The sequence below is a fragment of the Enoplosus armatus genome, chromosome 1, assembly GCF_043641665.1.
Source record: "Enoplosus armatus isolate fEnoArm2 chromosome 1, fEnoArm2.hap1, whole genome shotgun sequence".
NCBI classification, from domain to species: Eukaryota; Metazoa; Chordata; class Actinopteri; order Centrarchiformes; family Enoplosidae; genus Enoplosus; species Enoplosus armatus.
In genome coordinates this window covers 30,002,435-30,017,220 of record NC_092180.1, presented here as the reverse complement: position 1 = coordinate 30,017,220, position 14,786 = coordinate 30,002,435, and the positions used below count along the sequence as shown (strand labels likewise).

Below are 14,786 nucleotides of genomic sequence, written 5' to 3'. Positions count from 1 at the left end.
CTCTGCCCTCCCTCCCGCACGAACGTTTATTTTGTGAACATTTCGAGCCACAGCTCTGGGAACAGTGATCGCGCACTGGCTCGCAGAGTTCAAGTCACCGGTGTTTGAACGCCTCCCGCGCCTCTCTGGGACCGTGTTAGACAGCATGCGGCGTATATATTACCACTCTGTTAGACTCGGCCTGTCTCGTGTTGTAAACTCTGTACCTTTCTCTTCTCGTCTTTTCACCCCTGCCTGTTTGCCTGCTGTGCTCTTAAGTGTTGAACACATGTTGTTAAGCTCTCTCTCTCAGACTTATTGTGACATAATGTATGGACTGCACTGCCCGCCTCGTCACACTGAAACCACATGAAAGTGCTTTTTTGTAGACGTCTTCTGTATTGCACTGAAGCTTTGGAAACTACCTACCACATATATTTATGGACATGCACCTTTCTGTTTGTTAGCGTTTTGTTTTTCCTTCCTCAGCGTTTGCACTTTGTGTTTATTCACAACAGGACCAGAATCACTACCATGTCAGATATATACGTGCAGTCAAAATGGTAGATCCTTAGATTTATATAACCGTAGCTGTTCTTTGTACTGTACTGAATCCACGATCTCGATTATTGTAACGCAGATTGGAGAACCGGTCGTATCACATCTTAAATCAGAAGTAGACGATCCTGTGACCTTGTGAGACTCGTTGCAGCTCTCTTATTAGCTAGCGACAAGGTCTGCAGTTACTGTAAACCTGTTCATTTAGGAAGTCCCATCATCATGGGGTGAGTTGGTAAGACTCCTCGGGAGCCTCGTAACCACCACTGATGTCGAGTGTTCAGTTAAATACCACCAGAGGAATGCACTCAGCACAAGCCGGTGTTCAATCCCATTTTGTCGAGAAGCATCCAATCACAGAGTAACATTGAGGATATTAAAGAAACATTTGAAATGGGAACACAGAGAAGATACAACCAGAGGGGGTGTACGTGGTTTTTTAATATCTGCTCTTCCTGGAAGGCTTTTAGTTTGAAACTTTTGCAGGAAGTGTTGAGTCTCATTGATAGTATCGTGTTAGCGCTCAAAAAACGAGAGTGTTTTCAGCAGAACGGCGAGTATGACACGACCGATGTTGCACTGTGGACATGTGCATTTACCACGTGAGCGATCGGAGTAATTCCAGGCCAACTCCATGTTTAACTGCCTTTTAGTGATCAGCCTACATTTATTCAACCACTATTCCACCGCGATTCCACAAAAAAAAACACCTTTTTCCCTCCTTAGGTTTGTTTTATCCACAAAGAGTTACTAATTATCGTGACCTGACATATGGGTTATGTCTGTCTCAGGTGTGTCTCCCCCATTTATGTACTCGATGGACTACATTATTTTATGTCGTCTCTCATCGTATGTGGACCAACTCTACTTTAAGAAAATGTATTGGATACTCGCTGTTACCTTGCAGTTGCTTAAGTGTTGCATGAGTTTTCTAAAGATCGTCATTACGGATTTTTGGATAAGGGGGAGCTCTTATCTGCGACACAGTCACAATACGTCACACAGAGAAGGAATGTCCGTCACAAGGTTTGAATCCCGCATTCGGCCTCCGGAAAACCGCAGCGGCAGATTTCATTCAGAAGACTGCAGCTTCCTCACGAAACCATCCATACTAATTATCCATTTCAAAAGCGTTTGATTTCATTTTTGCCGTTCGCCCCACAGTATGAATGACTGACTCTTTTTAAAACACTATAACAAGATCTGTGTCAACACTGTACCTCTGTTTTGCCTTTGCAGTGCACAAAATCATTTTAGAGCCAACTTCTAGGCAAAGACACTTGGCTGCGCAGTTCTTGTGTTTTATTTTTTCAGTAGCATAATTTATGCAAAAGGTGTTTTATAGATGTTGTAAATTAATATATTGATAAATATATTGCGTAAAATAAAAGACAAGCAAATATTGAGCCACCACGTGTGCGTTGTTTGTGTGCATCTTGATCTGTGAATTACACTATATGGCCAAAATGTTTTATGTATTTTAGACAATAGTGTGCTTCTGGCTTTGTGTCAACAGTTTAGGGAAGGTCCTTTCCCTGTTTCAACATGACAGTGCTCCCCGTGCACAAAGCGGCTCCCCATCCAACACCATTTGAGATGAACTGGAACACCCAACACTGGTGTTGGACCTAACCACTAATGCCGGGTTTTAACACCTTGTGGAAAGACTGAAACTCCCAAGAGTGGGGGCTGTTGTAGGAGCACATTAATACCCGTGGGTTTAGGAGTGACATGTTCAACGACAGCATCACATATGCATGTGAGGACCACGTACCTTTGGCCATACAATGTACCCTAAAAGTAGTGGTTCCCAATCTGGGGGTTCGCACAGCTCATCTAATGGATCTCAAGATTATTGCTGGTGTAAGAAACCAAAAGACCAAATTCTTACTACACAGAACATATTTATTGTGCTTTTCTCTCATCTTTACCACTTTCTTGCTGTGTAATTTGATACTGCATCATTTTACCTCTTCATGCCTCTGAAAGCTGCTCAAACTAAAACAGGCTAAAATGACTCAACTGCTCACAGCTGAGTGCACAAGTTGATGAGGGCTAACCATGATTATTAAGAGATCACAAACAAAAAAGGTTGGGAACCACTGCGAAATGATCAACCCTCTCATCAGCGATCGGTCTCTAAAGGGAATATTTACACACTCCTTGCCTACCTAGCCATCTATCCACCCTATGCATGGTGAGCACATAGTACATAGCATTTCCACATAGATTTTTTTTATTGCATTCTAACGTCCAAAACTTACATGGCATAGTGAACATTTTACATTTTAATGTCTTCAGGCTTTAAGACTAAGATTTAAGATTCAAATCCAGCATTTAATGGCAACACCATTTTAGAAACTCCATTCAGTTGTGCTGCTTTAAGTCCGCCCAGTTAAGATTTTATCCCAGAGGTGCTGTGTGTGAAGTTCTTTAACCAGGGTGATTTCTAGTCCACTGGTATATGGTTACCCAAATTACAAAAACATACACTCGGTTGCCATTTATTAAGTAGACCTAACTAAAACTGACATACAACGTGATTCAACAGTCCTGCCATCAATCCGACCTCCATATATGGTGTGCACCTTAACCAGTAGGCCGCTGGAGAAGCCAGTCCATCCTCACTTGTAGAAATGTTGTGGATAAAATATAAAGAAACTTGTGTTAGTGTGTAACGCCATAAAATCCAACAGCACCGCAAAGTCCAGCCTCCACCTCAGTTTGAACAAAAACTAAACGTTATAACCCTCATGAAGGGGTGGGATTCATTTGGGAAGGTGGGATTGGTTTTTGCAAGGTGGACCTCCAAAATCCGGCAACTAAATGTCTTTTCTCTGTTATCTCTTGTTGTGTCAAGCCATGCAGATAGTTTTATGTGTCCAGGTTTTGAGACATCTGTCTCTGAGGTTTCTGCCTCCATACATTAGTTTGGGGTGCACATTAAAAGGTTAGAGCGTATATTAAGAAATAGCATGGTGTTTGGATTATCCTGATTATGGAAGCCTATTTTTGAAAGTACTTTTTACTACTTTTAATACTGTTCACAATCACAAATGATATCCCATTGTATTTCAATGGAGGTAGAAATCTCCAAACAAAAACTATATACATGGGCTACATTCGAGTAAAGGTAAGTAAAAAAAATATGTTTCCTTGTAATTTGGACGACCTAATCCTGTAAACTACTAATTTCGCTGGGGGACCTTTGAGATCCATGGGTCTAGATAAGTGCATTATATCCAGACCTCAGCACTCCTCTGCTTGGACCCTCTGATCTCCCTCTTACTCTTCAGAGGCTGCCTCTCTCCTTTATGGGAGTCCTGTCTCTCTGGTTGCTCCGCTCTAGTCTCTCTGACCTCTTCGGGCTCCCTCATCCTGCCACAGTTCACAGCACAGGTCCAGTCAGGTTGGTGACCCACCACCAGGTCCAAAGTGGGCAGGGAGGTGGTGCTGGTCACCTCCCTGTAGTCTAAAAAGGAAGTGATAGAGGGACTGTCTGGAGGGAAGGTTTCATATCCCCCTCTCATACCTGGACAACCTCCCCAGGACGCCCTCTCCCTCAGCCTCACAGCCTGCCGGATCTTCTTCCAGCCCAGGTGGTTGAGCTCCAGAAGGTTGAGCAGGATACAGAAAACGCCAACGCAAAACATGAAGAGCAGGAAGATTGTCTTCTCCGTGGGCCTGGAGATGTAGCAGTCCACTGGCTGGCTGCAGGGGGCCGAGGCACAAAGGAAATGGACAGGTACCCGGAAGCCAAACAGCTTCCACTGGGCCAGGACAAAGCCCACCTCCAGAACAGCCCGTAAACACACATGTAAGATGTAACATTTAGACAGAACCCCTCCAGAGACCACGTGACCCTCTGCACTCCCCTCCCTGAAGGTGCAAGCTTGGGCGTGGCTCAAGGACACCATGTTGTTGGGGTCTCCCTTCTGGAGGCTCTGGGCAGTGATGCCCTCCAGCACATCTGCCAGGCTGTGACCTAGATGCTTATGGGAGCGGATGGAGCAGCTGTCTGAGTCACAGCTCCGATCATACACCTCCTGTCCGCCGCCTCGCCCTACATCTGGGCCTGCCCGTCTTGGGATATCCCCAGGTCCTTGCCCCTGCCTCTGGGTGGTGTTGTGAGGCAGCTTGGACAGGTTGTGCCACGTGTAGATGATGAAGCAGAGGGACGGCGTGGAGACACTGATGATGTGGAAGACCCAAAATCGGGGTTGCGAAATGGGCGCAAATGAGTCGTAGCAGACGGTGGAACATCCTGGCTGCAGCGTGTTGCACACGAACATCTCCTGCTCGTCGGTATACACGTCCTCAGTCGCCACGGCGACGATGAGCAGCCGGAAGATAACCATGACGGTGAGCCACAGGCGACCGATCATGGTGGAGTGCTGGTGAACAGCATCCAGGAGACGTTTGAGCAGGGTCCACTCCGTCATGGTGGCCTGTGGCTGCCAGCTGCCTCGAGGAGGGACGAGCTGCCTGGAGTAGAACAGTCCGCTGCAGACTCCTCCTGAATTCCTACTCTGTTGGACTTGCTGACATAACTGACTTAAACCACCCTGGAGAGGACCTGATGTGGGCTACTCTATCCCACCTAATCTACACGAACTTCTGTTCTTGAGCTTTCTTCTCAGTTCTAGAAACTCCTCTCATTTCTTAGTCAGAGGGTCCTTCTGAAATCAGAAGCCTGCAGTAGACTTCCTCTCTGACTGACTCTGTTGGCCAGCCCTGCCTGGCTGCCTTGAGAGCAATGGAGCCATTGCAAGAGAGAGAGAGAGAGAGAGAGAGAGAGAGCCACCCCATCTTTCATAGATAAGGACGTCCACTTGACATGAGTCACTTGGCGCGTTCACTTCTCTCGTCTTTAGGATCCATTTTAAAACCGAGAGACATCACCTTCCTCTACTGGAGGACCTGCTGATAGTGCTGACTGATAGAGCATTCTTCACAGATTAGTCCTCTGAAAGCTAATGGCCTCTTCCTTTAATGGAGAGGCATATTTTAAATGATGACCAGCACAGAGGAGCATGCTTACTGTTCACTGATTCTGGACAACACACACTGGACACTGTTATGTACAGTAAGACATCAAGAAGTTTGTGTCAGGGTACATGGCTGAGCAAAATAATGAAGAAATAAGGTTTTGACTGGTGAAAAATATGGCGTTTGCTGTTCCGGGGCTTGTTTCGACTGCTCCCCTCTAGCCACTTGCCAATAGCCTCTTATCTGTGTTTTAAAAAAAGACCCTTGAAAGGTCTGCTAGCATCAAATCGCCGTGCCCCCCAGATAAAACACTCAGTGACCCCTGTCCTGACTTCAAACAGTCCTGACAAACCCCGTCTGAGTCTCTGTCTCAAAGCTCTGCCCACTTTCTATTTATGACACGAACAGAGACATTCGGTGTAGCATTAGATATAAATGTAATTGGACTCGCATGTAATTCTTTATATTCTCAAGGCCCCAATATGCACGGAATAAAGTGCCCGTTGGATCGTCCAACAGCACGTGAAACCCCCCTTTCTGACGGCAGAATCAGGGGTGTTGAATCCGACAACTTTTGTAATTTCCCGAAACTGACAATCATACGCAGTGATTGGTCAACTCTCGGTCAATCAGTTTTCTTCCTCACAAATGAGTGCAACACCACGGATGCTGTTACACCCAGTCATCTGATTCTTTGCGTCAAGACTACAAAAGCAATGTATATTTATTCAATATGTATTTTTAGTGATGCAGATGTTACAAAAAAAATACAGAATAACCAGTAGACAAAGAGGGAAGTGGAAAAATGCTAACTCATTTCCGGGTTTTAGGACACTGGTCCCAAATCTGTGCCTTTTGACTTCTTGGAAAGAGATCAAACTTGCTTCATTCGAAGTATACTGAACCCTTTATATCCTTAGCCTATATTCTTATTAAGGACGATATTTGTATCTCCTGAGCAGTATCTTTATCATTCATGATGGTGATGGCGTGCAGGTACAGCATGAAGCGCGCGTGAGTTAACGTCCAGACAGCCTCCTGCAGCGCTTTTGTCTACTATCGACCCAGACTGAGGCACACGCTGGATTAACATCTTTTAATGGCTGTTGTGGGACCTGATGAAGCGAGGGATCGATTGACTGGAGAGTGGCCCCTCGCTCCTGCCCTGAGCAGGATTAGAGAGGGGTCCCCGGTCCCCATCTAACACAATGCAAATGCAGGAGGGGGGCGGGGTGGGTGAAGGTTCCGCTGATCGCAAATAGACCTTGACTAAAGCCCAGACACAACATCGGCCGACCCAGACCTGCAGCCAGAGGCAGTGCCCAAAAGGCCCACACCCAGCGCCGGCCACAGAGAGGACAGGAAGTGGCTTCAGAGTGCCGTGGTGGGGGCCCTGTGTATCCAGAGCGTCTGGGGCTCCTTGCGCTGCCGTCCCGCCACTGTCAAAGGAATTACTCACCCTCTCAGTCTGTTCATGAAGGAATTCCCAATGATGCGCGTCCCCTCTGGGCTTTGTCAGGAGCGGCCAGGGAATGAATATCAGACGGGATTAGAGGGAAAGGAGAGAAAGAGAGGGACTGGCGCTCTGCCAGTCAGATAAAGTCCTTCTCTTTCTCCGCCATGCTCAGGAGTTATTTTTCAGCAGGACTTTCATCTGAGCGTACGTGCGCGAAGGGAAAGGAAGGGGGAACGGGCTACAAATACGTTTTCGTCGATTTACAAATACAGCTGTGTTCAAAATAATAGCAGTCCCACATCACTAGCAAGATAAATCACTGTTTTTGTTAAAATTTCAACTTCTACACTGCAAGTAAGTTTCTAGAAGGTTTAGTAAAGGTATAGAAAACCAACAGACCCAACAGGCATGGCGTGCATGCTGCTGATTCTGTGAAACTGAATCATTAACTGAAAGGGGCGTGTTCAAAAAAATAGCAGTGCTGAGTTCAATAAGTGAGGTCATTGATAATGTGAAATAAACAGGTGTTAAAGAGGTGGCCCTCATTTAAGGATCAAGGCAACTGACGCTGCATATGCTGGCTGTGCATTTGTCCTTGAAAAACAGAGTAAAATGGGTCGTTCAAGACACTGTTCAGAAGAAGAGCGTTCTCTGATTAAGGAATTAATCAAAGAAGGGAAAACCTATAAAGAAGTGCAGAAAATGATAGGCTGTTCAGCTAAAATGATATCAAACGCTTTAAAATGGCAGCCAAAACCAGAAAGGCGAGGAAGAAAAAGAAAAACGACCATTCAAATGGATCGGAGAATAACCAGAATGGCAAAGGCTCAGCCAATGATCAGCTCCAGGAGGATCAAAGAAGATCTAAGGTTGCCTGTGAGGACTGTAACAATCAGACGACGTCTATGTGAAGCCAGCAAGAAGCCCCCGCAAAGTCCCATTGTTAAAAAAAAGACGTGCTGAAGCGGTTACAATTTGCCAAAGAACACATTGACTGGCCTAAAAAGAAATGGCGTAATATTTTGTGGACTGATGAGAGTAAGATTGTTCTTTTTGGGTCTAAGGGCCACAGACAGTTTGTCAGACGTCCTGCAAACACTGAATTCAAGCCACAGTGCACAGTGAAGACGGTGAAGCATGGTGGCGCAAGCATCATTATATGGGGATGTTTCTCGTACTATGGTGTTGGTCCTATTTATCGCATACCAGGGATCATGGATCAGTCTGAGTACATCAGAATACTGGAAGAAGTCATGTTGCCGTATGCTGAAGAGGAAATGCCCTTGAAATGGGTGTTTCAACAAGACAATGACCCCAAACACACCAGCAAGCAAGCAAAATCATGGTTCCAGACAAACCACATTCAAGTAATGGAGTGGGTTAGGGTTAATCCCATAGAAGACTTGTGGGCTGACATGAAAAATGCTGTTCATGAGGCAAAACCAAGAAATTCAGAGGAATTGTGTAACGTAGTACAATTGTCCTGGGCTGCAATACCTGTTGACCGGTGCCAGAAGTTGGTCGACTCCATGCACCACAGATGTGAAGCAGTTATCAGAAACCGTGGTTATGCAACTAAATATTAGTTTATGATTCTCAGGAAAGTTGAATCTTCAAGCATTTCTTAGTTTATACAGTACATTTGAGTTTGCAAAGACAGATGTCAACACTGCTATTTTTTTGAACATTATATTTCTTGACTTTCTGTATAATATTATCAAATTCAATTACTTTTTCCAATTTTCTTGCTTTGAAATAGAAAGTGCTGTGTCCCCAATGCATTTGTGTTCATTAAAATACAATTTGTTTGAGGGATTTTGACGTTTACTCACCTTTTTAATCACACTGCTATTATTTTGGACACAACTGTATGTTTGTCAGTGCGCCTGACTCAAAAACCAGCTCAAAATCGGACCCGAAATCCGATCTCAATAGTATTTTCATAGTAAAAAAGATCTGATTTTAGTCAGGGTCGAAAAGCCCCTGATAGACGTAGAGGCCTCACCACGTACTACATGTGGAATTCAGCATCATATGGGAGGTGAAACACCGGCTAGCCCCTGTTCTGTCTAGTCCTCTAGTAACGCTCTGTTGGAGGTGTGTTGAATGTGTCTCTAGTTTGCTCCAGACTGTTGTCATCATCATCAGGACGAGGCAGAGCAAGACTTCAATAGGTTTCCGGAACACAATGTGTTATTGCCGGGCAGTGAAGCATGATTCTCCCAAAGCTCAGTCCTGGTCTCAAAAGAGCACAGAGAGTTTGCAACAACGAACCGCGTGAGTGAGCATTAACAACATGGAACACCCACCCAACAACCACCTTAATAATGATGATAATGATAATAACGATAAATATGGCACCCTGACAAAGAATGTAGCGCAAAGATTCTTCGGAAGTGTACCAATTAAGCACTGTCTCTATTTTCCCGATAATTTCTGACCATTTCCATGGTTTTTTTTCGAAGGACATAACTAGGAAGAACAGAAAATAAAACATCGTCGACACCAGCAACATCAGTAATTAGCAGTAAATGAATGAGCAGAAGCGAAAAGAAAAACATGAGCAGAGGCTCTCCACAGGTTGGCAGGAGTTCTTATGACTGTAGCTGTGGTCATCTAATGAACCTGCAGTGAAAGTGAAGGCTCGCGAACGGGGTAACCCACCGTGGGGCAGCTTCTCGGGGCTTTACAAGCAAGCAAAAGGACACCAACATCAATTTCTTGTACTGTTTGTTTCTCTGTTTGTCAGTTCTCGCCGTCAGATTTCCATCTCGGCAATCAAGGCCGCTGATTGGGGTATCAATCGCAGACATACAGCACCTCTGTCTAAAACCAAACACAACAACAACAACAACAACAACCACCACCACAGTCTTATGTCCTTCCCCAGCCGTGGTAGCAGCTTCAGACCCCACCAGCCCACATTACCATAGGAGCTGGGAGGCCAGCGAAAGGCTCGCTGTGCTGCCTGCCTGGCAGCCTCCTTAACAGGATTAAGGGGGGGGGGGATATGGTGAGGTGGTGCTCCTGCTTGGTGTAAACTCGCTCTGATGTGATTTCCATTCGTCTGGCTTGGCCCTTACTTTCTCCTCCGTCTAATCCCTCACCATTCTCACCGACCGTCCGCCAACCACACTAATCTGCTGGCCCGGCTTTGGGAGGGAGAGGCTTCCACACTTCCACACTCTGATAAACACCGAGGGGGAAAGGGCTGTTTTTTTTTCACCGTACGGGAGCACACGCCACCACGGAGTGTTTATGGACATCGGGGCTTGTGGTAAGGAAGCTGTTAGAAACGGACTTTATACTTTATACAAGGTGTCGTTGGAAGCCCACTGGCTAAGCTGTCATTAGCAGCTTTGCACGTGCGATGGGCTCAGCTCAGTTCAGCGCGGTGCTTGTGTGTTTGTGATGAATGAGTTTGATGTCATGCATATTATATGTTGACCTGAGCCGACTCAAGTGCAACAGTTTGTTTTTACAACAATGTAGGAGTGAAAAGAGAGGGACGGCCAAGTTAAGGACAATCTCTAGTGTCAATGTTATGACCGTTTTGACCGAAAGTTTTTAGTTTGATCAAGTCATTTCTGTCCATAGTGACTCTTTAAAAAAAAAATATTTCATTCTATTTCAAGACTTCTTGAATCCTGGATAACACTGCTGCACTGGAACGAAGGAAAATGAGACATACTTATTTTACTTACCGCGCTGGGGAATACAGAACAAGCTGTAAACACACACAACACTGACATATATTTATCCCCCTAAAACGTTGTCATGGCTACGGTTAGGGTTAGGACACAGAGCAACATTAGCACTCACCTGGAGTCGCGTTTCAGTGTAACAGCAGCTAAGTGTTAATTGAGAAGAGAAAACATTTCCCGATTTAAATAGGTATAAAGACGACAACTTGTGGTCTCGGAGGGAGTTACACAGCGTTAATTATTTCTTCAGTGGCGTTGTGGTGTGGTACCACTGTGACCTATACCTAAACCTGCTCACGGTTTGCACCTGGACAGCTGTATCGTTTTCAGCCCGGAACAGATCCGGGGACAGATTTTCCTCCGTCTCATTGTCCCAAAGCCAGGCTACCTACTTAAAACACAGCCATGAGATTTACAGCAATCTCCTCATCTCACGCTCAGAAAGCTGATAAGAGCATTTCCCCAAATTTTTGAAATTTAATCAGAATCTAGTTTGTCTTATATTGTTTTTTGGGGAGTAATGTTAGTAAAATGATTATAGGCATTATACTGGCACCTGCATCGCTGGTTGTGCTATGTGTACATGGTAATCACTGTCGCTTTGTGTATGCATTCTCTCTCACACCCCCCCCCCAATACCTGGCTTTGAAATGTGCATTTATTATCACTTTTTGCAGTAGAATGTTACCTCGTGTGCCTCTACAACCTGTCAGATAAAGGAGCTTGTAGGCTCCACCACACCTCACCGAGAGACCAGCTGGCCCTGAACCTCACTGTGCTTCCTGCTCCAACAGGGACGCGGTGTGACCGTCTCATCGGCGGCGGCTCGCTCTCCGGCTTGGTTCGAACGGGTGTGATGCTCCTAACATGAGCGAATGGCCCCTTGTATAGCGGACATGACAGCAGAGAAACCCCTGGGCCCATGGGTATCCAGGCCCGCGGGGGAGGTCAAGGTAATGCCTGAACACGGACCAGACGAGGAGCTCAATAGCTGCAACCAAGAAGTGGAGCGCTATCACACAGGCACGCCCACTGAGGAATGTGCAGCCATCACTGACAGGTACCACAAAGATCTCCTGCTTCTCCGCTGTAATTCACCAAATTTGAATCAACTAGAGTGGAATCCAGGGAGGGGAAATGTTTACAGCGTACACTCCGCTGTCCTCTGACAATGACTTGTTGTCTCTTGTGCGCCAGTCCGTGCAGCGAGGAGCCGTTCTGCAGGATCTGCCACGAAGGCAGGGCCACGGGGGAGCTGCTGTCCCCCTGCGAGTGCAGTGGCAGCCTGGCCATGGTGCACCGGGCCTGCCTGGAGCGCTGGCTCACAGCCTCCAACAGCAGCCACTGCGAACTCTGCCGCCACCAGTTTGCGCTGGAGCGCCTGCCAAAACCTCTTACTGAGGTAGGCCCACGCAATACACAGCACTGCCATTTTGTGAGCGTAGCTCGTCAGCGCGCACTGCCTCTCAGCATCCAGTTCCTGTAGGGTTTTATTTGGAAAGGCTTTGGGATACTCCTAGGTACAAATGTGCATTCAACCAGTGATGAAACAAGTGAGCTGACGTCCAGTAGGCCTGCGCTTATTTCTCAATGAGGCAGCGGACGTCAGAGTCAGTGAGGACTCTCCTGGAGGGTTACTGCCTTCACGTTGGAGGGCCTGCTGCGGTTAGCTAGGCCGCTTGTACCCCTAAAGCCACTTAGCCTGAGAGCCAGATTAGATGGCGTTTCCCCCTCCCCTCGCCGCTCTGCAGAGGACAGTGCAGGGGGAGTGACAGCATTAGTGGCCTCCTCGTACTCCTGCTCTTCCTGCCTCGGTCCTCGCGGCCAAGTAATCTGCTGATTAAGCACCGTGTGCTCCGTGCAGGTTAAGCCTTCTGTCAGGCAACGCTGGGCACATGTGCCCCACCCCGTCGAATGTGTCCGTCCTGGAGACATGGGGAGGCCAGCCACCTCTATTGAAACAGCAGGCCCTGCACACGCACGGTACAAACTGCATAGATGATTTCACCTGTTTGGGTGCGACTTTTATCGTCTTTTTTTTTTTTTTTATAAATTAAGTTTTAAATTAAGTTTTTTTTTAATACATGGGTCCAGTGACCTCACTTCTGCCTTATCAGCCAGAATGATTGGAAACACCTTTGGGGGTGCGCAGGGCCTTTAACTATTATTGACTATTAGCTAATAATATTATTATAGAGAGACCTTAGGGGGAAGAATAATGATGTTGTATTTTGAAGTGATAGTGCAATCATAGGTCATTCAGTCTGGGAGTGATAGCAGGTGTCAGTCTCCTGTTTTGAATTTTGGTAATTAGGCCTTTTTTTTATTTATCTTTTGGAATTTAATTTAATTTTGCATTTAAGTTCGGTCATCATACAAAAACCAAAAATGTGATCATACTGATTCAAGAACTTATTGTGGTTTTTCCTTTTACGCATTTTCCTCTACATTTGTCTGCTATAACAGTGGAACGCAGTAAAATATATACAGTATATATAATATATTTATGTTATTCACTATATCAGTCCTACTGAGTGTCACATATATATATCTACAGCATTTCTGTGCTAATACTTTACTACTAACCAAGCACTTAGCACCACCTGCTGGCCAAATGCCAGACTTTCCACCCCAGGAGCTCTTATCTGTACTTGTCCCACCCTCACCACTTTGAGGATGAACCTGCCTTTTATGATGTGGTGGTAACTAGCCCTCACCCTCCTTCTTCTTCTTCCCCAAGTGGTTGTGTTCTCCGGCCGTGCAACAGCAGAGGAGGACGCTGTGCGGTGACGCGGCGTGCTTCTTGTTCATCACGCCGCTGGCCAGCCTGTCAGGGTGGCTGTGTGTTCAGGGAGCCATGGACCTCTACTACACCAACAGCGTGGAGGCCCTGGGGCTCTTGGTCCTCACGCTGGCCCTCTTCACCATATACGTCTTCTGGACCATGGTACGCTCGGGGTCTACACTGCTCATTCAGATGCTCATTTTACCCTCCCTAGCTTTTACCAGGCTGTGAAGCACACGTCATGCGTCTTCATCGGTGAATGGAGTTTGCTCGGTTATCATGGAGATAGTTATCCTCCGAGTAAGGACATTTTGTCACTGAAGGCCGTTCCGAAATAATGAAAAAAAAATCTGAATATTTGTCTTTCAGGTATCCGTGCGCTACCACATGCACCTGTTCCAGACATGGAAGAAGACCGACCAGAGAGTGCGACTGCAGATTCCCTTGCCTGACCACCCCGCACATAACCAACAGACCCTGTCCGTAAACACCATCGGAAAAGCCACCAACAAAGAGACTATGGTGTAGACTACGGTCTACAATACCTCAAATATAAAAAAAAAAATAAAAAAAAGGGAGGAGGGGAACGAGGCTCAAGACACGTCCCAGTCTGGACGTAAAGGCGGAGTTGAAGCCAGGGACTCCCTCAAGAGCTGGAGGCCGGGATCTTAAGAGAGACTCGTGACATCTGTCCATGCAGATAGTTTGTGTTTGTGTCCAAATATAATGGGAGGTGAACAGGATTTTGTTTGTGGTGCTTAAAACTGAAAAATGACATTTGCGCCTACAAATACATAATAATCTTACATAAGAAAAAAAAAAAAATTGGGACTCCTGTGAGGAAACAGTCCCCCATCAAAAGCGGTGACTAATATTTACCTCAATGTGAATGTATTCAAGATGACATCATTTGAGCATCAACAACTGACACCATGGCGTCGAATCGCCACCTAAGATTGCGTTCGATTTTTATTTATTTTTTTATTTTTTTTAAATGAATCAGTTTCCTCCTCCACGTGGTCATAGGGAACATTCTGGTGAATCAATGTACCCCGACACCAAGTTGTGCTGTATTCGGCCGTGCTAGGAGCTCTGCGAGGCCACACTTGGGCATGAACGCTAATGTCGACACTCTAACGTCTTAGATTAATGCATTAGCACGCTAGCCAAAGTAAACCAAAGTATTAGATCGACTGAAATGCTGCGATTCAAATCCGAGCTGGAAGCGAATGTCTGGCCCATTAGCCCCGATCAGCAGAATAGCCACAGTACAAACCCATGTCAAATCCAAGATGTTAAAACCGTAGTCTCTTTA

General features: G+C 46.0%; 2 protein-coding genes across 2 annotated transcripts; one reads left to right on the top strand and one right to left on the bottom strand.

The window, feature by feature from the left end:
- Nucleotides 1-3,773: 3,773 nt before the first annotated feature.
- On the bottom strand, nt 3,774-4,979 carry gjd6 (gap junction protein delta 6). The gene has a single exon (XM_070905408.1). The coding sequence runs from the start codon at nt 4,977-4,979 to the stop codon at nt 3,774-3,776; it is 1,206 nt and encodes a 401-aa protein (XP_070761509.1).
- Nucleotides 4,980-11,561: 6,582 nt separating this feature from the next.
- Nucleotides 11,562-13,999, top strand: LOC139287511 (E3 ubiquitin-protein ligase MARCHF3). The gene is made up of 4 exons (XM_070908569.1): nt 11,562-11,746; nt 11,884-12,088; nt 13,427-13,633; nt 13,841-13,999. The coding sequence occupies exons 1-4, from the start codon at nt 11,562-11,564 to the stop codon at nt 13,997-13,999; spliced, it is 756 nt and encodes a 251-aa protein (XP_070764670.1).
- Nucleotides 14,000-14,786: the final 787 nt, after the last annotated feature.